This window comes from Mobula birostris, chromosome 29 (assembly GCF_030028105.1).
Source record: "Mobula birostris isolate sMobBir1 chromosome 29, sMobBir1.hap1, whole genome shotgun sequence".
Classification (NCBI taxonomy): Eukaryota; Metazoa; Chordata; class Chondrichthyes; order Myliobatiformes; family Myliobatidae; genus Mobula; species Mobula birostris.
This window is the reverse complement of record NC_092398.1, coordinates 509087-532366: the sequence shown is the minus strand read 5'-3', so window position 1 is coordinate 532366 and position 23280 is coordinate 509087. Positions and strand designations below refer to the sequence as shown.

The 23280-nt window shown below is 45.5% G+C and overlaps 1 protein-coding gene across 2 annotated transcripts in view; it reads right to left on the bottom strand.

Annotated features, from left to right (window-relative positions):
- Positions 1-20983, bottom strand: part of nhsl3 (NHS like 3) — a 122222-nt gene extending 101239 nt beyond the window's left edge. Inside the window, exon 1 of one of the 2 annotated variants that reach the window (XM_072246467.1) lies at positions 20294-20983. In XM_072246467.1, the coding sequence (XP_072102568.1) occupies positions 20294-20465 (172 nt within the window). In that variant the 5' untranslated portion in view covers positions 20466-20983. The remainder of the gene's footprint in view (positions 1-20293) is intronic. The other variant, XM_072246472.1, reaches the window with a different exon arrangement.
- Positions 20984-23280: the final 2297 nt, after the last annotated feature.

The following is a 23280-nucleotide window of genomic DNA, read 5'->3' as shown; positions in this document are numbered from 1 at the left end:
GAGGGACTGAACAGCCTAGTTCTGCTCCAATGTCTAACGGCCTTTTGGTCTTCAGGGAACCAGTGCTGGAGCATGTACTGCTGAACTTCCATCGAGTTTCTCATCGGGGAAGGATCAGCTCTCATGTAAAGCAAAACCAGGAAAGCATTCAAAGTCAGTGGGATGCACTGCAAGATGCTCGGGGCAGAATAATCCTGCAATATGTGACACACTTTACACCCCCGCAGTGACTGGGTAGATGACTCAACAGCAGCTGGGTGTATATACACACACACAGCTTGTGGAAGGTCTGCCTCCGTCTCCCAGCAGCTTTGCCTGTCGAAGGGCCCCCTGAATGTCACTAATCGATCCGATTTGGCAGGAATCGGTGCAGGCTCTGCTGTTACATTAATGATTTGGATGACATAATTAGTAAGTTTGACGATGATATCCAAATTAGTGGTGTGAAGGACATTCAGGAAGCTTGTCCAAGATTGAGATCGACTGGGAAATTAGGCCAAGGAATGTCAGACAAAATTTGAGCTTTTGAAGCAAAAAGTGTCGTAATTAAACGAAAGCATGGCTTACAGAGTAACCGGCAGGGTGCTGGGCGTGTACAGACCTACGGGTACCAGTCCACCGAGAGCGGCGGTGGAGTTAGAGAGGGTGGCATACTTGTCTTCCACCGAGAGCGGCGGTGGAGTTAGAGAGGGTGGCATACTTGTCCTCCACCGAGAGCGGCGGTGGAGTTAGAGAGGGTGGCATACTTGTCTTCCACCGAGAGCGGCGGTGGAGTTAGAGAGGGTGGCATAGTCATCTTCCACCGAGAGCGGCGATGGAGTTAGAGAGGGTGGCATACTTGTCTTCCACCGAGAGCGGCGGTGGAGTTAGAGAGGGTGGCATACTTGTCCTCCACCGAGAGCGGCGGTGGAGTTAGAGAGGGTGGCACACTTGTCTTCCACCGAGAGCGGCGGTGGAGTTAGAGAGGGTACATACTTGTCTTCCACCGAGAGCGGTGGTGGAGTTAGAGAGGGTACATACTTGTCTTCCACCGAGAGTGGTGGTGGAGTTAGAGAGGGTGGCATACTTCTTCAGCAGTCAGGCCATTCAGTTTAAGTACTGAGAGGTGATATTACAACTGTACAAGACCTTGGCGAGACCACACTGTGCGGACTGTCACACTGACAGTATTGGGTGTAGCCCTGGTACAAGACCCCGGTGAGACCAGACTGAGAGGGTTACGCTCAGCTGAAAATGTTGCACAGCAGATTCACAAGGATGTTATCGGTACTGGAGGGCTTGCGTTATCGGGAGAGATAGGCCAGGCTGCGGCAAGGAGACGGAGGAGTGACCTCACAGATGTACAAACTCATGACAAGCTCATATAAAGTGAAAGGTCACAGTCTTTCCCAGGGTAGGGGAGCCTAAAAGACTAAATAGATTTAGGGTGAGAGAGGAACATTTTAAAAGGGGCCTGAGGGCAATTTTTTTACACAGAGGATGTGGAACAAACTGCCAGATAAAATAGTAGAGCAGGTACAACATCAATTTTTAAAAGACAGTTGGGAAAGCTTAAGCAGATATGGGCCATATCAGCCAAATGGGACTAGGACAGGTGGACATCATGGTCAGCATGACAAGATGGGCTGAAGGGCCTGTTCACGAGCTATGCTACTCTGTGGTTGTCTGAATCTTTCTATGACGGTGTGTTCCAGGACCCTACCCAGGGTGATGTGACAAACCCTAGAGGCATAGCTAAGGTGAGAGGTAAATGCTAAAGCTGAGATATAAGCAACTTCCGAACAGAAATCTGAAAACATTTTCTCTTAACTCAATGCTTTTTAAAACACAACTCAGGATGTATTTTTTGTAATTAGCCACTTCACAAAACACCAGCCACTCCCAAGAACACCCCTGGTTCTGTCTTCAGACAGGAGCAGAAGTCAGGCCTGGCAGAGGCAGGTGATGGCAGCAAACCTGGCAAAAACCCCTGACATAAACGGAGAGTCGGCCCAAAATATCGACTGTTCATCTCACATGCTGAGTTCCTCCAGCATTCTGTGTCTGTGGGAGAGAGCTGTACACCAAACTGGCAAAGTGCCCACAGGAAGTTGCACAATGCACCATAACCCTCACTACTGGCATTGACCTTGTCACAGCAGAAACATCAGGTGCACCTTTCAGGTGTAAACATCAGGCGTACCTGTTTCCTTCCAGGATTCCAGACACATTATTCTGTTGGAATTTACTACATTCCCAATTTACCCTGAAGACTCCAGAATACTTGTACACAGCATTATATGGGGTTAAGAAATCCACCCAGAAATGTCTTCATGTGCTCACTTGACAACACTTAACTGAAGATTTAATGCTTCAATTGTCTGCTTGGAAACCTAAAGCTCTAACCTAAATGCAACCAATCTCAACACAAAGAAAACTTTCCTGATGTCAGTCTTTAATTTATCTTTCACTGGTTTGTACCTGTCTCTTTAGCGTACTCGTGTAGATTTAATTTAAACTTCAATACCACTATGGGCTATTGCATTCTGTAAACTGTCAAATGTTTCTTTACAACCTATTAATTTCCCTTTGACAAGCAAAAAGCTCTAAATCTTGACTGTTTCCTCAATGCTTAGACCTTCAACATTGAGTGGGGACCACGATGTTTCTCAGCACTGTGTTTGATGCTGGCATCACTTCCTTGTAGAGCTACGAATCTGGAAGAGGTCAAGGTAGCCACTTTGTGCCCGCCCTGGCATTCCACAACATCAGTGCTGGTCACCTGTCACAAGTTCACTTTGAGTCTCCAAATCCCTCAATCCCCTTTGCACTCCAAAATCTGCCTTTTATTTGAATATGTGCCTGTGAAGCTGCTGCAAGTAAGTTTTGCATTGCACCTGTGCATATACGTACTTGTGCAGATGACAACAAACTTAACTTTGACTTATACCACTGCCCCCTGAGGTAGAGAATTCAAAGTACCACGTGAAGGAATCAAGAAAGAGTAATTTTCCCTTCATCTCATTTCCAAATGGCCAGACGTCACCCTGACATGAATCTTCGTACTACTAAAATCTGCAGGCTGCCGAGAAACCTCTCAGTATCCCACCAAAAGCTGTATGTTTCTCAGGGGCCATCCCTCAGTTATTTGAACACAGAGAGAAAAGGCCAGTGTACTCAGGATTGATCAATGGGCAGATAGCCCTCCATTTGAGCAATAAATCAAAGAAATATTCACTATATCAGATATCACGGCAAATCTCCCTTTGTTCATCACAGAAACATACACTGCATCCAAAAACCCAGGTATGGTCCCCCAAAGACTTCCTTTATCACAGACACTGAGACTGCATCCAAAAACCCAGGTATGGTCTCACCAAAGTCTCCCTTCCTTCACCACTGAAACCTACACTGCATTCAATACTTCAGGTATGGTCTCACCAAAGCCCTATACACCCTCACCAAGATCTCCTTACCCTTGTACTGCATTCCACTTGCAGTGAAGCCCAACATCTCACTTGCCTTCCTTTTTACTTGGTATATATAAGAACATAGAAGAATGAAGCCATTTATCAAGATCATCTTTTTCCTAGTGCCAGTTTCAAACTCTCCCTCTCTGTACCCTGGAACCTGAAGCTTCCAGTTCTGCCCACCTCTCAGCTATAGTCGTAACACTGCAGTTCCATGATTCTGTCCATGGCCTGAGTGCATCTGCTTTAAAATAAATGCAATTTATTCCATGCTCCCCGGGCCCTGCCATTTGTTCGGTCTGTTCTACCATGGAGTAACTTCCCAAAATGCATCAGTCTGACTGGCTTCTCCCTGCATGGACGCTGTCTGACCTTCCCAGCATTTTCTGATCTAATACCAGATTGATAACACAGACCCATCCCTTTTGCCAACAAATGTTTGAGCACCCAGGGATGTTTATTATCAGACTAGATTCTCGGTATTGCAGTTATGCAGAAGGCGAACCTCTGGTCCCACACAGTCGAAATAGGGCTAGTATTTTGCTGCTGTTTTACAGAGAAGGAAATGAAGTTTGCACAAATACCGCTCACTGCCAGCAGGGTTTCTGCGCCATGTTCATTCCAGGTATGAAACTCAGCTTGTTCTCAATAAAAACTTCCACAAACTAAAGGATAAGACTCTCAGATCCGTTGCAGGGCTGGGTGTAACAGCCCACAGTGACAAACCCTGACTAATTCCTAGAACTGCAGAGGAATCAAAGGTACTGGGTGTGTCAGAGCAAGTCCCATATTATTTATATATCAAACTAAAACTGAACAAACATTGTAAAATCACCTCCCACTGAGCAGTTTGATCTACATTCTGCTGCCTGAATACTTGGCAAAAGTACGTTTGTAGATTCAGAAGGAAATTGTGTAAATAAAGAGGCAAAAGTTGCTGACACGGAGAATGTGGAGGAGAGTGGGAATAATCTATAGAAAAGATGAATCCTGATGAAGGGTCTCGGCCCGAAATGTCGACTCTTCACTCTTTTCCACAGATGCTGCCTGGCCTGCTGAGTTCCTCCAGCATTTTGTGTGTGTTGCTTCAATTTCCAGCATCTGCAGATTTTCTCATATTTGCAATTAGGTTGACTGGTTTGGCTAGTCCAGAGGTCAGAGGCCTAATGTTTGTAAGTCTGAGTTTGGCTGAGGGTCTGAAGGCCAGAGGCCCAATATCAGCGAGTCAAAGAATCCGGGTCCACAGCTTGGAGGCCTAAAGGCAGCCTGTCCTGGGGTTGGGGATGTCTGTGCGTGTGTGTGTGTGTGTGTGTCTGTGCGTGTGTGTGTGTGTGAGTGTGTGTCTGTGCGTGTGTGTGTGAGTGTGTGTCTGTGCATGTGTGTGTGTGAGTGTGTGTCTGTGTGTGAGTGTGTGTCTGTGCATGTGTGTGTGTGAGTGTGTGTCTGTGTGTGTGTGTGTGTCTGTGCGTGTGTGTGTGAGTGTGTGTCTGTGCGTCTGAGTGTGTGTCTGTGCGTGTGTGTGTGTGAGTGTGTGTCTGTGCGTGTGTGTGTGTGAGTGTGTGTCTGTGCGTGTGTGTGTGAGTGTGTGTCTGTGCATGTGTGTGTGAGTGTGTGTCTGTGCCAGTGTATATGTATGTCTGTATGTGCATCTGTGCCTGAGTGTATATCTGCCCCTCCGTCTATGTGTCCACATCTGTACCTGTGTATGTCTGTATCTGTACCTGTGTGTGACTGTGTGTCTGTGTCTCTATGCATGTGTCTGTGTATATGTGTGTGTGTTTGTATGTCCGGGGCTTGTTTTGCTGTTGTCATCTTGTTTTCTTGTTGTGGACATGCTATACAGGTGCCAGACTCTTGCGGGCTGCCCTCTGCAAACCCTTAGGTTGTGTTGGTTGTTAAAGCAAACAAAATGTTTCTCTGTAGGTTTCGAAGTACACGTGATAAATAAATGATCTGAATCTGAATGCAAGGAACGGACTGTGGACTTCAGGAAGGGGAAACCAAAGGGACACGCATCAGTCCTCATCGAGAACAGCAGCAGAAAGAGTGAACAGTTTTAAGTTCCTGAGTGTCAACATCTCTGAAGATCTACCCTGAACCCAACATATTAATGCAATTACAAAGAAGGCACGACAGCAGCTATATTTCATTGGGAGTTTAAGGAGGCTTGGTATATCATCAGAGACACTTGCAAATTTCTACAGATGTACCATGGAGAGCTTTCTAATTGGTTCCATTACCATCTGGTATGGAGGGGCCACTGCACAGGATTGGAAAAAGCTGCAGAAAGTTGCAAATGTATCCAACACCATCATGGGCTCTACCTTTCTGAGCATTGAGGACATCTTCATAAGGTGATGCCTTAAAAAGGTAGCATCCTTCATTAAGGACCCCCATTACTCAGGACATGCCCTCTTCTCATTGCTACCATCAGGGAGGAGGTACAGGAGCCTGAAGGTACACACTCAGCAATTCAGGAACACCTACTTCCTCTCTGCCATCAGATTCCTGAATGGTCAATAAACCCATGAACACTACCTCACTACTTTTTTTTACTCTTTTTGCACAACGTATTTAATTTAATTACATTGAACAACAAAGAGTTGGCTTCCTGAATACTTTTGGGTGTATCTTATGGATTTTGGGCTGCTGATCATGAAAATCACCATGAAATTTTTCTATCACGCACCATTTTTTAAAAGTTGCCTATATTTGTTATTTCAATTCATAATTCAAGTCAATTAAAATGTTGCCCACAATATAAGCTGAAGAGTTTTCTATCTTGTCCAGGCGTGCCTGGGCAGGCTTAGGTAAGGTGGATGCTGCATGGCAGGACAGGTTTTAGAAAGGTTATAAAAGCACCACACGCACCTTCATTCTATGCACTGCAATCACATGTATATTAGTTTGTGATCACGTTGATGTGCACGCTCAATGCACACAGTATATTGTGTGTACTCATTATAAAAAAGTAATTGTATTTTCAGGAGTATTTATGATAGCAAAATGTCTCACCAATGTTATATTTGTGGCAAGTATATCCTTAAATCTCAACGACAAAGCATGACTCCTCTTTTAAGAAAGCCTATGAACTCTATTTTGGGTGTAAGATTGGCGACCTAGACAAAGACTGGGCTCTGACATTTGCTGTCGATCTCAGAGCTTGGCCCAGAGGTACTCAGAAGTCAATGCTGTTCGCCGTCCCGATGATATGGCGAGAGCAAAAGGATCATGTGGCAGACTACTACTTCTGTCTGACCAGTGTGTCTGGTATCTCTGCTAAAAAAACAAAGTATCCTTTGAATACCATAATCTCGCTTCAGTCATGAGACCTGTGCTGCATGACAAATGTCTTCCAGTACCGAAGCCACCAGAGACAGAGAGTCTAGAGGTGGTAACTGCAGATGCCTTGGTGCATGAGCCAGAAGTGGAAAAAGACACCAATACTCATACAGATTTTGAACCCTCTATGTGGAGCGAGCCTCATGTCAGAACTCAAGTCTGAGTAAAGTGACCTGGGTTTGTCAAAGGCAAAAGCAGAATTACTGGGTTCAAGAATGCAAGGATGGAATCTGCTGGCACAAAAGTTTCCATGAAAGATTTTGATATTTGAGAGAGATGTTTCCCAGAATAACCAATACCAAGATTGAGGAAGGCATTTTTTGTTGGTCCACATATCAAATAGATCACCAATGACAGGCAAATTCTAAGAACTTCGAACCGTACCGGAGAAAATCGCATGGAAGGCATTCAAGGATATTGAAAATTTTCCTGGCAACTACAGAGCACCAAACTACATACAGCTAGTTCAACAGGTTCAATAGATACAGTTCTCTGACATTAAATGTACCTATTAAGCTGGTTGGCAACATGCTTGAAGCATACAAAACCATGAACTGCAACATGTCACTAAAGATTCATTTTCTGCACTCCCATCTAGACTTCATCCCTGCAGATCTTGGCGCTGTCAGTGACGAGCATGCTGGAAAGTTCCACCAGGACATTGTGGTCATAGAGAAATGGGATCAGGGCAACTGAAATCCATCAACGCTGGCTGATTATTGTTGGACACTTAAGCAAGAAGCCTCAGACACTGAGTACAAATGAAAATCATCAACAAAACATTTTTGGTTTAGTTGAACTATTGCAAAGCATCAGCACTGTTATGCATTTAAATGCATATATTCAATAAAAGTTAATTTCTTGTTTCTCCAAATTCTTATATGATACAAGTAATCTGAAGCAACACCTTCGAAAAAAAATTGCTGTCTAGTGTTATTTTTCCGCTCCTATGCCTTATGGACTGTACTACCTTGATGAATGGCTTTGTTCTCCCCCTCTTGCACACTCTCTCACAGCCCTCATTAATCTATCAACTGGATGGTTTCATAAACATCACATCATGTGCCTCTTACATCATATCTCAATGTCAACCCTGTGCCTCTTGCTGTTGGAGATATTCCTTTAGTCCTATCTTTCCTTCCCCTAACCTCCCTGTAATTTATAACTAACTTCTTTTCTCACTCCCCGACTCTGATGAACAATCATTGACCTGAAACAGAGATTGTTTCTCTTGACCGAGCTGCTATCTGACTCCACATTTTTCTGCTTTAATTTGTGCACTGAGTGGAAGTGAACTGACAGGGGCTGGGTTGTTAGCACAAAGGAGATGGAGAGTTAATTAAACTAAATGAAATAATGAACAGTCGGGATGGAGTGACCAGAAATAACAGTAACAGGCAGTTTCAGGCAGTGAGCTCCAAAAACCAGGAATTATCGAGCTGAACTTTCAACCAGTTAACAGAAACTCTCCCCATGATTAACAGAGAGGGAGGGGACAAAGACTTAATAGGCTTTACGAGAGAAGAAACAGAAATTTCATTTTAACTCATTATTTGCAATGGGAGAGATGGGTGCTTCAGAGTAAAGGGAGGTCTCCCTGGTCAATGTATTTGGAATTGCAGAGATGGGTGATGTAGAGTGAGGAAGTCTCCCTGGTTAGTGTGTTTAGAATTGCAGAGATGGGTGCTGCAGAGTGAGGAGGTGTCCCTTGTCAAGTGTATTTGGAATTGGAGAGATGGGTGGTGTAGAGTGAAGGGAGGTCTCCCTGGTTAGTGTATTTGTAATTGTGTTGGCGTGTAGCCAAGTGGTTAAGGCGTTCGTCTAGTGATCTGAAGGTCGCTAGTTCGAGCCTTGGCTGAGGCAGCGTGTGTGTCCTTGAGCAAGGCACTTAACCACACATTGCTCTGTGACAACACTGGTTCCAAGCTGTATGGGTCCTAATGCCCCTCCCTTGGACAACATCGGTGGCGTGGAGAGGGGAGACTTGCAGCATGGGCAACTGCTGGTCTCCAATACAACCTTGCCCAGGCCTGCGTCCTGGAAACCTTCCAAGGCACAAATCCATGGTCTCATGAGACTAATGGATGCCTAAAAAAAAAAATAAAATTGGAGAGATGGGTGCTGTGGAGTGAGGTCTTCCTGGTCAGTGTGTTTGGAATTGGAGAGATGGGTGCTGTAGAGTGAGGTCTCCCTGGTCAGTGTATATGGAATTGGAGAGATGGGTGATGTAGAATGAGGAGGTCTCCCTGGTCAGTGTATTTGGAATTGCGGTGATGGTGATGTAGAGTGAGGTCTCCCTGGTCAGTGTATTTGGAATAGGAGAGATGGGTGATGTAGAATGAAGGGTAGGTCTCCCTGATCAGTGTGTGTTATTGAATTCACTCTGTCTTTGCATGTTGAAATAGTGGGTCCAAGTCAATGCATCTGGTTTTGTAAACTCTATTCTAGATTCCAGAGCTAAACTATGCAAAGTATAATGTCTGTTTGGCAGAGTTTCATAGTGGGATCAAGCCAGTTTTAGTCAATGAAAGTGATTAATTGCAAAGGTTAGTGGAGACCGAACCAGGCTGACACACCCAGAATCTGAAAGGAATCACAAGGTTCATCATTTGCTTTGTAAACTGTAGAATGAAGTTTTGCATCACCCCGTGCAACAATGCACCAGGGTGACCTGTGAACTGTGGCCTGGGATTGTTCAGCACTTTCACACAGTACTGGTTGGACAACAACCCCTGCTGACTCATTTCCTCTTTCAAGTTATAACCAAATTGGAGAAAGGGCTTGAATGGTTCAGGTCAGTGCAGCATCTGACTGCTGCTAGTTCCAGAGCAACACACTCAGAATGCTGGAGGGTATCAGCAGGTCAGGCAGCTTATCATAGCAGGCTCTGGGTCTGTACTTGCTGGAATTTAGAAGAATGAGGGGGGATCTCATTGAAACCTATCAAATGTTGAAAGGCCTAGATAGAGTGGATGTGGACAGGATGTTTCCTATGGTGGGGCAAGTCGGGGACATGAGGACACAGCCTCAGAATAGAGGGGGGTCCATTTAGGATGGAGATGAGGAGGAATTTTTTTAACCAAAGAGTGGCGAATCTGTGGAATTCGTTGCCACAGGCAGCTGTGGAGGGCAAATTATTAGGTATATTTAAGGCAGAGGTTGATAGGTACTAGATTATCAGAGCATGAACAGTTACGGGTAGAAGGCAGGAGATTGGGGCTGAGACGACAAATGGATCAGCCATGATGAAATGGCGGAGCAGACTCAATGGGCCAAATGGCCTAATTCTGCTCCTATATCTTATGGGTCTTAAGGACATTAATACTCAGGAAGTAATGCCTGGTTATTCAACAATGACAACAGTGTTGTGCTCTTGTAAATCAACCTTGCCATGCACAAATATGTCGTCAGAAGTAATGTTAATGTTTTATTGAGGGGTTAACTTCAGATGTTGAACATTATGATAATGATCACTGTGCTACAGCATGGCGACAGGCCATTCAGCCCACTGCATCCATGCCAGACCTCGAGAACGAATCCCATACTCAGCCTGCAGCTTTCTTACCAATGGTATTTCAGATTCCCGTGTGAAAAGAGCAGAGACTCACACAGCCTGTGTCCCGGATAGTATGTTCCAGATTCCAGTCACCCTCTGAGTGAAACCTCCTCTCCACATCCCCTGTTTACAGGCTCCTCTGCAGAGAGGAACATTTCACTCAGCTCTCCTTTAGCCTTTCCCACTCCAAACCCAGCATCTCCACTCTCTCCATCTCCTGGTGAATCTCCTTTGCACCCTCTCCAGTGCAATTGTGTACTTCCTATCGTATGGGACCAGAACTGTACACAGAACTCTAGCTGTGGCTTAAACAATGCTTTATAAAGTTGTGCCTGAGCCTCCCTGCTGTTATGTTCTGTGCCTCAGCTAACGAAGGCAAGTTTCCCATCAGCCAATGTCACCATCTTATCTACCCAGGCTGCCATCCTCAGGAATCCTTGTCCCCGTTTCTCAGAGCTTCTTAAGAGTCCAACCATTCATGGTGTGTATCTAGCCAATTTACTGCACTCAAGATGCATCGTACAGTACTGGAGCACAGAAACAGGCCAGTCAGCCCAACCAGTTCGTGCTAACACAATCTGCATTTGGAGGGACCACTTGCAGGCACGTGGGATTAGCTTAGATTGGCAGACATGGAGGCAAAAGTTCCTGTTCTTGTATTGTACAGTCCTTTTCAGTTCTCAGTTCTGTCTGCCATACCAACCTGCAAACAAACATAATTATTTAGTATTTGATTACCTCTACCTAAAGTATGAGGATGAAACAAGGACTGAACATGTGAAGAAAGCTCCTCCAGTGTTTGGAGAGATTCTTACCTTAATGGAAACTTTTGAAGGCTGTAGTGATTGAATCTCAGCGGGGCACTTCAGATGGTGAAGTGTGACCACTGAGTCCAAAGCGGTATCCTTTGTTCTTGTGGTGTTCAGAGTAGATGCCAATAGTTTGAAACAGCTGTTGGGATTTGATGTGTCACTAAAGATTCTGCAGATGCTGGAAATCTGGAGCAACACACACAGAGTGCTGGAGGAACTCAGCAGATCAGGCAGCATCCATGGAGGGAAATGGACAGTCAAAGTTTCATCAGGACTCCAAAGCATGAGGGCAGAAGCCAGAATAAAAGGATGGGAGGAGCAAAAGCTGGTGGGTGACAGGTGAATCCAGGTGAGAGGGGAGAGACAGGTAGGGGGATGGGGTGGAAATGGGATTGATGTGAAAAGGTGGAGTTGATTGGTCGGAAAGGCAAGGGGCTAATCAAGATGGAATCTGATAGGAGTGGAAATTAGCCCTCTTAAAAGGCCCTTAAATGTTCCTAATGTATCTACTTCTGTCACCACCACCAGAAGTGTGTTCCAAGCAATAACGCTCTATGTATTAAACCTACCTCTGACACACCCCTCTCTTCCAAACACCTTAAAAGGATGTCCGCTTCTATCCTGGGAAAATGGCACTGGTTGTCCACTCAGTCGATGCCTCCTATCATCTTAAACGTCTATCAAGTCACCACTCCAAAGAGAAAAGCCCTCGCTCACTCAGCCTTTCCTCAGGAGACCTGCTCTCTGACCCAAGCAGCATCCTGATAAATCTCCTCTGCACCTTTCACAATCCTTCCCAAGATGAGCTGAACTCAATATTCCTTCCGCAGAGGGAGAAGCAGAGATAATACTTCAGGTTGATGAAGTATGAGAAAAGAGAAAATAAGTATGCTTTAAATTACAAAGGAGAATGAGAAGTGGGGAAAACAAAGACAATGTCTGTGGGAGGCTGGAGACAACTAGAGCTGCAACATCACCTCATGCTGTTGACTAGCCACTGCACTGCCACGTCAATAGACAATAGACAACAGGTGCAGGAGCAGGCCATTCAGCCCTTCGAGCCAGCACCACCATTCACTGTGATCATGGCTGATCATCCACAACCAGTACCCTTTTCCTGCCTTCTCCCCATATCCCTTCACCCCGCTATCTTTATGTCACCCCCGAGATGTCCAGCAGCTGAAGTGAACAGGCAGTGCAAAGCTGTAAGCAACCAGTTTCAAACCCAGCATGATGATTAGTTGGTAAACAGCTGGCTTCTCCCTCCGAGGGACTGACTGGGGGACAAATCAGTTGAGTTCTGTTCTTAGTTTAATTCAGAGGTACAGCTGGAAATGAACATTAAAAACAGCCCTCGTGCCTTCTCTGACGTCCACTGATCGTTTATATCAATACCATTCCTTTCCATATAATTTGATTCCCTGAAGTGTAGTCACATCAGATGGAGACTACGCTAACGATGACGCCCGCTTAAGTACGGTCACTTGGTGAAGCAGACTGACCATCTTGGATAAGGCAGAGGGACGCAGAGTCTACCTGTGGGTGACACTGGGACTGGGGGGCCATATTTAAAATTCTGCACTGAAGATACAGTGAGTGTGAGTGTTTTCTATTTTACTCAGACAATAACCGTGCACTGGAACTCACTGTCGGTAAGGATGGTGAAAGAAAATCATGATGACATTCAAAAAGCAAAAATCTGCTGAGCTGGAGCTGTGGAAGCACTCAGCAGGACCAGCAGCATCTGCCGAGGGAGAAGCAGAGATAATACTTCCGGTTGATGAAGTATGAGAAAAGAGAAAATAAGTATGCTTTAAATGACAAAGGAGAATGAGAAGTGGGGAAAACAAAGACAATGTCTGTGGGAGGCTGGCGGCAAAGGGAATCCAGATGTCACGAATACTTTCAGAGCCTTCAGATAGAAGTGGTGAAGGCTGGTTAATAGCAGCTCTCTGGGGACCATATAAATAGAGGCAGATATCGAGGGCAGATGAGAAGAAAACCAGCACTCGAACTGTGAAGTACCGAACATGGCAGTCGTTGGAAATCAGAAATTAAAATCCATGCTGGGAATTGGCGGCTCCTGGAGAGGCAAACTCAGCTCATTAACATCAGAGTTGGCCAGAACAAAAATGACCTTATATTGGGCAATGTTGTGTAGAGTTGGAGATTTATCCCCAGGATAAGGGAGACTAAAACCAGGGGAAGACACACAAAGTGCTGGTGGAACGCAGCAGGCCAGACAGCATCTGTAGGAGGAAGCACAGTCGACGTTTCGGGCCGAGACCCTTCATTGGGACTCAGAAGAAACAGGCTTAGGGTGAGAGGGAAAAAATTGAAGGGGGGCCAGAGGGAAATGTTATTCCACACAGAACGCGGTGGGAACCTGGAACGAGCTGCCAGAGGGAGTGGTTGAGGCAGGTACAATTGCAACTTTTAAAAGGCATTTGGACAGTACACAGATAGGAAAAGTTTGGAGAGATATGGGCCAAACACGGAAGGGTATATGGACTGGCTGCATCACGGCCTGGTATGGAAACACCAATGCCTTTGAATGGAAAATCCTACAAAAGGTAGTGGACTGAGGTCAATGCGGATCTGATCGGTCCCCGAGGAGAGAACAATGCTCAGCAGGTCAGTCAGTATCAATGAAGAGAGAAACATAGGGCACCTTTCAGTTGAAGGAGCTTGCATCAGAATGGAGAAAGTAAAGAGACCTGGCGAAGGGCCTCGGCCTGAAACATCGACTGTTTATTCCAGTATTTTGTGTGTGTTGCTTTGGAGAACGTAAGACTGCTTGAAGTTGCAGGGGAAGGAAGGATTTTGCTTCTAAGGTGAAACCCAGAGTGTCAAGGTAATAAAAGCATCAACTCAGTTTGTCTCCTCATAGATGCTGCCTGAGCAGCTGAGCATAGCCAACATTTGCTGCTTTTGGTTTCTATTTTTGTACAGTAGATTCCAGTTAATTGGGCCAAAGATTAATCAAGTCAGCCACTAATTTGGGACAACTCTTAAAGAACAAACCTAATTGAGAAAATAGACAGGCTTCCCTTCATTTATTTGGGACTTAATTGGGACAGGAGACTTACCGAACAGTTTTTAAACTAGCGTCAGACATACACACTTGTGTAGCAATTAGACACTGCGCAGTGCTTAGAGTGAGCAGATTTTAAATAGCGTCACTTGTGTGTGATTATGTTCAAACAGCGGTGATTTTTGCCACTGACAGTTGGCGGGAAAGAAGCAGTAAGACAATTTGAAACTGTTTTGCTCACTGCGGTTTCAAGCATTCAGGCTTAGAGATACCAGAAATGGCCGGGAGTGAAACTGAAACTATTTCACTATTTCAACAAGTTCAAAGTAAGTTTGTAATCCAAGTACATAGATATCACCATCTACAAGCCTGAGATTCATTTTCTTGTGGGCAATCACAGTAAACACAAGAAACGCAACAGAATCAATGGGGGACCACACCCAACAACCAATGTGCAAAAAAACCAACAAACTGTGCACATACAAAGATTAAAAACAATAATAAATAGCAGCAGAATTAGGCCATTTGGCCCATCAAGTCTGACCTGCCATTTAATCATAGCTGATCCTTTTTTTCCCCTCCTTAGCCCCACTCCCCAGCCCTCCCCCTGTAATTTTTGATGCCATGTCCAGTCAAGAACCTATCAATCTCTGCCTTAAGTACACCCAACGACCTGGCCTCCACAGCTGCATGTAGCAACAAATTCTACAAATTCACCACCTTTGGCTAAAGAAATTTCCCTACATCTCTGTTTTGAAAGGGTGCCCCTCTATCCTGAGGCTGTGCTCTCTTGTCCTAGACTCCCCCACCATGGGAAACATCCTTTCCACATCTACTCTGTCCAGGCCTTTCAACATTCGAAAGGTTTCAATGAGATCCCACCTCATCCTTCTGAATTCCAGCGAGTACAGACCCAAAGCCATCAAACATTCCTCGTATGATAACCCTTTCATTCCCGGAATCATCCTTGTGAACCTCCTCTGGACCCTCTCCAATGTCAGCACATCTTTTCTAAGATAAGGGGCCCAAAACTGTTCAGAATACTCAAGGTGAGGCCTCACCTGTGCCTTATAAAGCCTCACATCCCTGCTCTTGTACATGCTAACATTGCATTTGCCTTCCTCACCACCGACTCAACCTGCAAGTTAACCTTCAGGGTGTTCTGCACAAGGACTCCCAAGTCCCTCTGCATCTCAGATTGCACATTTATTTCTACTACTGAATTGCATGGACATGGGTATTTCCTTTGCCACTTTCTTGCCCATTCTCCTTTAGGTCTTTCAGCTTTTAGAGCACCTTCTCCCTAATAATAGTAAGTGCACTCACTTCTCTTCCCTCACACCCTTCAATACCTGGAATACTGCTAATGTCTTCCACAGTGAGGTCTGATGCAAAATACTCATTTAGTTCATCTGCCATCTCCTTGTCCCCGTTATTTCTCCAGCCTCATTTTCTAGCAGTCCTCAATCCACTCTCACCTCTCTTTTATTTTTTTTATATACTTGAAAAAGTTTTTTCTATCCATCCCGAGATTGTTCACTAGCTTGCTTTCAAATTTCAGCTTTTCCCTCCTAATGATTCTTCTAGTTTCTTTCTATAGGTTTTAAAAGCTTTCCAATCCTCTATCATGGGGATAGGAAGTAGAATTGAAATGACGGCCACCGGGAGTTTCAGTTCTACTTCCCTTTCCCATCCTGACATGCCAGTCCATGGCCCTCTCTACCGCCATGATGAGACCACACAGGGTAGAGGAGGAATACCATCTGGGTAGCCTCCAACCTGATGGCATCAACATCAACTTCTCAAACTTCCAATAACTGAACCCTGTCCCCCTCTCCTTCACCATTCCCCATTCTTGTTTTCCCCTCACTCCTTCTCTTCTTACATGCTCATCACCTCCCTTTAGTGTTCCTTTCCTTTCCCTTTCTTCCATGGTCTTCTGTCCTCTCCGAACAGATTCCCCCTTCTCCAGCCCTTTATCACTTCCACCAATCAACGTTCCAGCTCTTTACTTCACCCCCTCCCCCTCTCCTGGTTTCACCTATCACCTTGAACTTCTTCCTCCCCTACCCCCACCTTCTTATTCTGACTTTTCTTCCCTTCCTTTCCACTCCTGATGAAGAGTCTCGGCCTGAAACATTGACTGTTTATTCCCATCCATTGATGCTGCCTAACCTGCTGAGCTCCTCCAGCACATTGTGTATACTGCTTTAGATTTCCAATATCTGCAGCATCTCTTGTGTCCATGATCTAAAACATATTTCCCATTTAACTCCACCATGGATGGCCCCAAGCCCGGCTGCGAAAGCAGGAGGGTTGGGCATGGGACTAGCAATCCCATCCCGGAAAATCCCAGAGCTACAGAAACGCCAACAGATGCTCCAGAGACCTCAGCCCCAGGAGAGGCAGGATCTTCACCTACAAGGTGTATGAAGTCGTGTGCTGAAAGTCCTTCTATCGGCCCAGGACAGAGGACTCTGGCGAGTTACTGATGCTGACCTATACCTAAGTAGGGGTGATGGGCTTAAGAACAAGAAGAATGATTTTCCATCTACATTTATTTCAAAAGACAACAGTTCTCATTATTTCTGCCTCCACCAGCCAGAGGCAGAATCGGCAGGTTTGCTTGCTCTGCTGATAGTGAACTTATCCTCTGTAGTTACAGATCATAAAGGATATAGCGCTTGGGGTTAAACCAGTCGATGGCTGAAATGGGTATTTGGCCATTCTAGGTACATGCAAGTTAACAAAAAAGATTTGCCTTTGCTTCCTTGCAAGACCACAGTCACACTTGTACAGAACTCTCAGCTGCCCTCTTCGCGGAAGGGCAGTGGTTACAAATGCAAATGGCTCTTTTACACAGAAACTTTAATCTGATTTGATTCAAAGTTGTTTTCACTGATACCACACATGCAGCTGAAAGGCATCAGAAAGTTAGCTCTGACAAAGAAACCCATCTCCACGTACCGAGTTGAGTCCTCCACACGGCCAGCGTATACAGATACAATGAATTATGCAAAAGCTGCCATCAGGTGATATTGGACCTGTGCAAGGTGACAACCACAGTCATCAACCTTCAAGCTACATTGTAAATGGAGTTCCTCAATGCCCACTTTGGCATGACACCATGCATATCTGTACAAAGTCCAACCTATAGGCAATGTGCATATCAGTACACAGTCCAATCTTTAGACAATGTGCATACCTGTACACAGTCCAACCTATAGACAATGTGGATATCAGTACACAGCCCAACCTTTAGACAATGTGCATATCAGTACACAGTCCAACCTTTAAACAATGTGCGTATCTACACAGCCCAACCTTTAGACTATATGCATATCTGTACACAGTCCAACCTATAGACAATGTGCATACCTGTACACAGTCCAACCTATAGACAATATGCATATCTGTACACAGTCCAACCTTTAAACAATGTGCATATCTGTACACAGTCCAACCTTTAAACAATGTGCATATCTGTACACAGCCCAACCTTTAGATTATATGCATATCTGTACACAGTCCAACCTTTAGACAATGTGCATATCTGTACACAGCCCAACCTTTAGATTATATGCATATCTGTACACAGTCCAACCTATAGACAATGTGCATACCTGTACACAGTCCAACCTATAGACAATGTGCATATCTGTACACAGTCCAACCTTTAAACAATGTGCATATCTGTACACAGTCCAACCTTTAAACAATGTGCATATCTGTACACAGTCCAACCTATAGACAATGTGCATATCTGTACACAGTCCAATCTTTAAACAATGTGCATATCTGTACACAGTCCAACCTTTAAACAATGTGCATATCTGTACACAGCCCAACCTTTAGACTATATGCCTATCTGTACACAGTCCAACCTACAGACAATGTGCATATCTGTACACAGTCCAACCTTTAGACAATGCATATCTGTGCACAGCCCAACCTTCAGACAATGTGCATATCAGTACACAGCCCAACCTTCAGACAATGTGCATATCTGTACACAGTCCAACCTTTAAACAATGTGCATATCTGTACACAGCCCAACCTTTAGACTATATGCATATCTGTACACAGTCCAACCTATAGACAATGTGCATATCTGTACACAGTCCAACTTATAGACAATGTGCATATCTGTACACAGTCCAACCTATAGACAATGCATATCTGTACACAGCCCAACCTTTAGACTATATGCATATTTGTACACAGCCCAACCTTTAGACAATGTGCCTATCTGTACACAGTCCAACCTTTAGACAATGTGCATATCTGTACACAGCCCATCCTTCAGAAGTAACCTTAAACAGCATTTAACTGTATTTTAGGTGCATTGGGTACAGAGTTTGAAATCTAAATATTAACTGGAAATACTCAGCAGGTCAGACAGCATCTGTGGAGATTTCAGTTCAATGAGCATTCCTCAGCACTGGAATAGTGTTTAGCTGTTCCAGTTACGGTTTTCCAGCTCTCATCAATGTTGTGACCTGAATCATCAGCTATTCCTTTCCAGAGGCTGCCAGGCCTGTTCAGTATCTCCAGCAATTTCTGGAAATTTGATTTTATTTTAAATTCAATACAATGATTTGTCAGACTGTGAAAGTTCTTCCAAAATGCTTTTGAAACCAAACTATTTACTCTATCAATAGATTTCTGAAGTGACTAAACATCAGTACATCAGGTACAGGCCAAATGAAGTCAACCTGAAACTGTTTGCATGGACCATTGGGGGTGGGGCGGTATTGTAAATTATTGACAATTCAATATCAGTTCCTTTTAACTGGTTATTCATGTGGCTCTGGTACTTGTTCATGGTTTCCAATCAAACAAATCTAAAGTTAGTCCTACATCAGTCAGGTGAAAGTACTTTACTATGAAGTCAGTGCTTACAACAGTACAATTTCATTGTGTTCCCTCACCCACAGTTTTGCTTACAGCTCAGTTCAACTCCAGTGAATATCAACAGAACATCCATGTGCAAATAGCTCAGGTCAGACTGCTTGTCATATCAAACTCATTCCAGTGGAAGTAGTACATTCAAGATCTCTTTTCCCCAACTGCACCGCTCAGATCGATGCAGTCTTGGGTAATTAGCGGCAGGAAGACTGCTCTCACTGGCCACGTCTCACTGATCCAGGGTTGTCCAGTGCAGCTCATGCTCCCATTAACCAGACCCACATCCACTGGAGGAACACTGGGAATGAGAAACCGAGAAAAGGGATCCTTGCTACGACAGTAATACAGAAACTGAAGGTGGTATACCATAATTCAAAATATCCGCCAGGGATTCCAAGGACAAGGTTCCCATTCCCCAGCTCTGGAATGGGTTCCCAAACGTGACAGGTCCCTGTTCCCCAACTCTAGAAGGGGTTCTTGTACCGGACAGGTCCCCATTCCCCAACTCTAGAACAGATTCTGTGCAGGACAGGTTCCCATTCCCTAACTCTGGAACGGGTTGCTGTACAGGACAGGACGGGTCCCCATTCCCTAACTCTGGAACGGGCTCTCTGCAGGACAGATTCCTATTCCCTAACTCTGGAACGGGTTGCTGTACAGGACAGGACGGGTCCCCATTCCCTAACTCTGGAACGGGCTCTCTGCAGGACAGATTCCTATTCCCTAACTCTGGAACGGGTTGCTGTACAGGACAGGACGGGTCCCCATTCCCTAACTCTGGAATGAGCTCTCTGCAGGACAGATTCCTATTCCCTAACTCTGGAACGGGTTGCTGTACAGGACAGGAACAGGACGGGTCCCCATTCCCTAACTCTAGAACGGGTTGCTGTACAGGACAGGACGGGTCCCCATTCCCTAACTCTGGAACGGGCTCTCTGCAGGACGGGTCCCCATTCCCTAACTCTGGAACAGGCTGCGTAAAGAAAAAGGACCTGTTTGCAGCTGTCTAGGTTTCAGCTCATTACCGCTTCATGAGCAGCGCAAACAAGGTCGTCAGGACCTTGAACTGTTCAAAGGAAATTTATTGGCTTGGCAATTCTGGCGCATGTTTGACACGGCGAAGATCAGCCATTACTGAATCTCCGGTTGCTGGGTTTTTAAAGCCGGATGATAACCGGAAAAGTCGGCTCACCTGAACTTTGAGAAGCTTTTCTCAGCCTGGATGCTGACTTGTCCCCTTCACTTTGCGACCTCTTTTTCTTGCGTCCTGACAACCTCAGCCAGCTTAGTGCTCGCTGTAAAGAGTTCGATTTCCCCTTCTTTTTATTTTTCAACGCTACCTCCAAGCCGGAGAAATCATCCATCACGACCGTCCGGTGACTCCCAGGAGCTCGGCTGACTTTAGTAACAAAAGACTCCCCGGGTGTGCTCAGCCCCACGCAGAACCCACAGCAAACATGTACAAGTCAAATCCACACGGACTTCGAAACACTTTCCACATCGGATGGTTGCCTGGATGGATCAACTTCAGAAAACAGTAAACCCTCTAATTATTTTCTAACCAAGAGTTATTTTAACAGTCACTGAACAATTTATAGCTTGTCTGACAGCTCATGGTGCTTGAACAGTGAAGTCCACCGGCCAAAGCGTCAAGAGAACCGTGCTGGTGCAGAACATGGTAAAATACCCGGAAAATCCCACTCCTCCTCCATCTAACTCGGCTCTTCTTCACTTTACACGACCAGGGATGTCAGCGCAGTTTGCTGACTCACATTAATCCCACATCATCTAGTAAATGGAGTGGTGGACGAACTCCACCCTACAGCCAGCAATCCCTCCCGCTGCGTGTTACAAGCTCCAGCACCCTCCGCAGTATTGGGCAGAATTATTTCCTGATCCTCCGCAAGGTCGGAGGCGCATGAGCATAAGAGGTCCAGCCTGTTTCGCTGCTTTACACCTAGCCGTTCGCAGGCTGCAAAGCAAAGCCGAGACTGTCTGGCACTCCTCACACTGGGAGGTACTCGGAAGCACTCCCATGAAATACGACACTTCACCGCAAACGTATAGATGCCTCCCCACCCCTGCTTTATTCAGCAGAAAGGACAATAAAAGCAGGAATTACCAAGCCACACAAGACTGTGGTAGTGAAATGCAGTAAGGCTCGGGGCTGGAGATAGTGTGATCTGCAGTTAAAGCGTGTACAAGGGTCTCGCGCCTACCTACACACTCCCTAGAGCAGCGAGTGACCTTTGCCCCGTCACGCAGCACGGCTGTGCTCGCACCGAAACTGACTGAGTGAGGAGCAGACCATCGTAACCACTGACCACTCCAACTCCAAAAGTCTCTGTGAAAAACCATCTCAGTAAAACCCCTGGCTGGGTTCAGTCCCCTCCAGAGTAGCTGTAATCCTGCAGGTGAGAGGCGTCCAGCGCCATTCCCCACCCCCACTCAATGTTTACTTTCATCGGGTCTGTACAAGACTTTCAGATCTTATCTATTGCACCTCTTCCTTGTCTCATTCTTAACTCTTATCAGGGTGACCCACGAGGGTCGACAGTGAAAGGCAATGACAAATGGAAACCAGAGCGGCTGGCACCAGTGAAAGGGGAAACATTGGAAATCTGCTCACAGAACCCAAAGTATTCTTACACCAGTCAAAACAAACCCCGCAATCACCCTAGTAACCCAACATATCCTTACACCAGCCAGATCAAACCGCATAACCATCTCCTCACTGACAAAGCAGACGTGCTCCCAAAATCAGCGCCCATCCAGCCCCTGACCCTCAACCATAACCTCTGAGCCCTAATCCTTAAAGACAAGTTCTAATCCAATACCGAACACTAAACTCCAACCCTGGACAGGTTCACCTCTAACCTGGGTGGGACCACCCTAACCCAGATACAACCAACCCACAGGACTGTGCCGGAGACGTACAAACGAGGCTCCGCAGGATTCAGCGTTTCAGTTTCAAGAAGAGACCGGAAGGCTGGTTCTGTCATTCCTGAGGCAGACCAGGTTAGAAACAGGCAGCTGGTAAGGCACATAAAACCCGAGCATGTTGACAACAGAAAACTCCAACCCACACCAGTAAGAAAAAACTGGAGGAGATAGACTTAGGGTAAAGAGAAAATGATTTGGAGAATCTGGGGGGTAGGTTCACACTCAGGGAGTGGTGAGTACCCAGAATGCACTGCTGGAGAGAGTACTGGAAGCAGGATTACTGACAGTGCCCTGGTTATGGGGTCAGTTTAGGGGATTGGGATTGAGGTTATGAGGGAAAATGAATTAGCCATGATTGAACAGTGGAGCAGACTCAAAGGGTCAAATGGCCTAATTCAGCTCGTGTCTTATGGACAATGTTCAAGTGCCTGAAAGGTCACTTGGATTTTCCTCGACAGAGAAGGGTCTGAACAAGGAGCTGGAATGAGGAGTTAATACAAATGAGTCACATTAGTTGGGACATACTAATGACTCCATGGCTGCATAATACCAGCCATGATCCCAGTGAATCTGTGACCAGACCCGAGCCAAAAACCATGCAACCTAACATCAACTGCGACACCATCCCTGAGCTCAGAGTCTGACTAAAGGAACCTTGGCATCTGCATTTAGGTCCCAAGTGTCTGTTCTTTCAATGATAAACAGCCCACTTTTAGGAACCAGACACCAACACAAACCTTGGTTGCAGTATAGAACTGGTAATAAATTAGACAATGAATTGCAAAGTTTGGGCCAAATAAAATCAACAACTACCAAAGAAATTTTAAAAAGTCTGGAAGCATGAGTCAAAACAGAAAGGGCAATTTCCTTGCCTGGCACAGGTGTTAACCTGCTACCCAGCTTGGGCTTCAGTCTTGTGGGCTGGATCCAGCCTTTCACTGGCTCGTCGGTCACCGGTCACGGTAAGATGGATGCCATTGGTGAAATGGCAGCATGACTCAGGAACCAGATCTGTCTATCAGCCTGACGCCGAGCAGAGCAAAGTCCAGATCTCAGTCTGATGCTGAGCAGTCAAGCCCTCTACAGCAGCTGGCTGAGAACGAGCAGGAGTGGGTGGCATGGTTGCTGGAGCCTGATCCAACATTTATTTAATTCAGGAATCAGAATCATCTCCATTATCACTAAATTAGATGACAGGAAATGTGTTATTTCACACCAGTAGTATAGTGCAAAGTT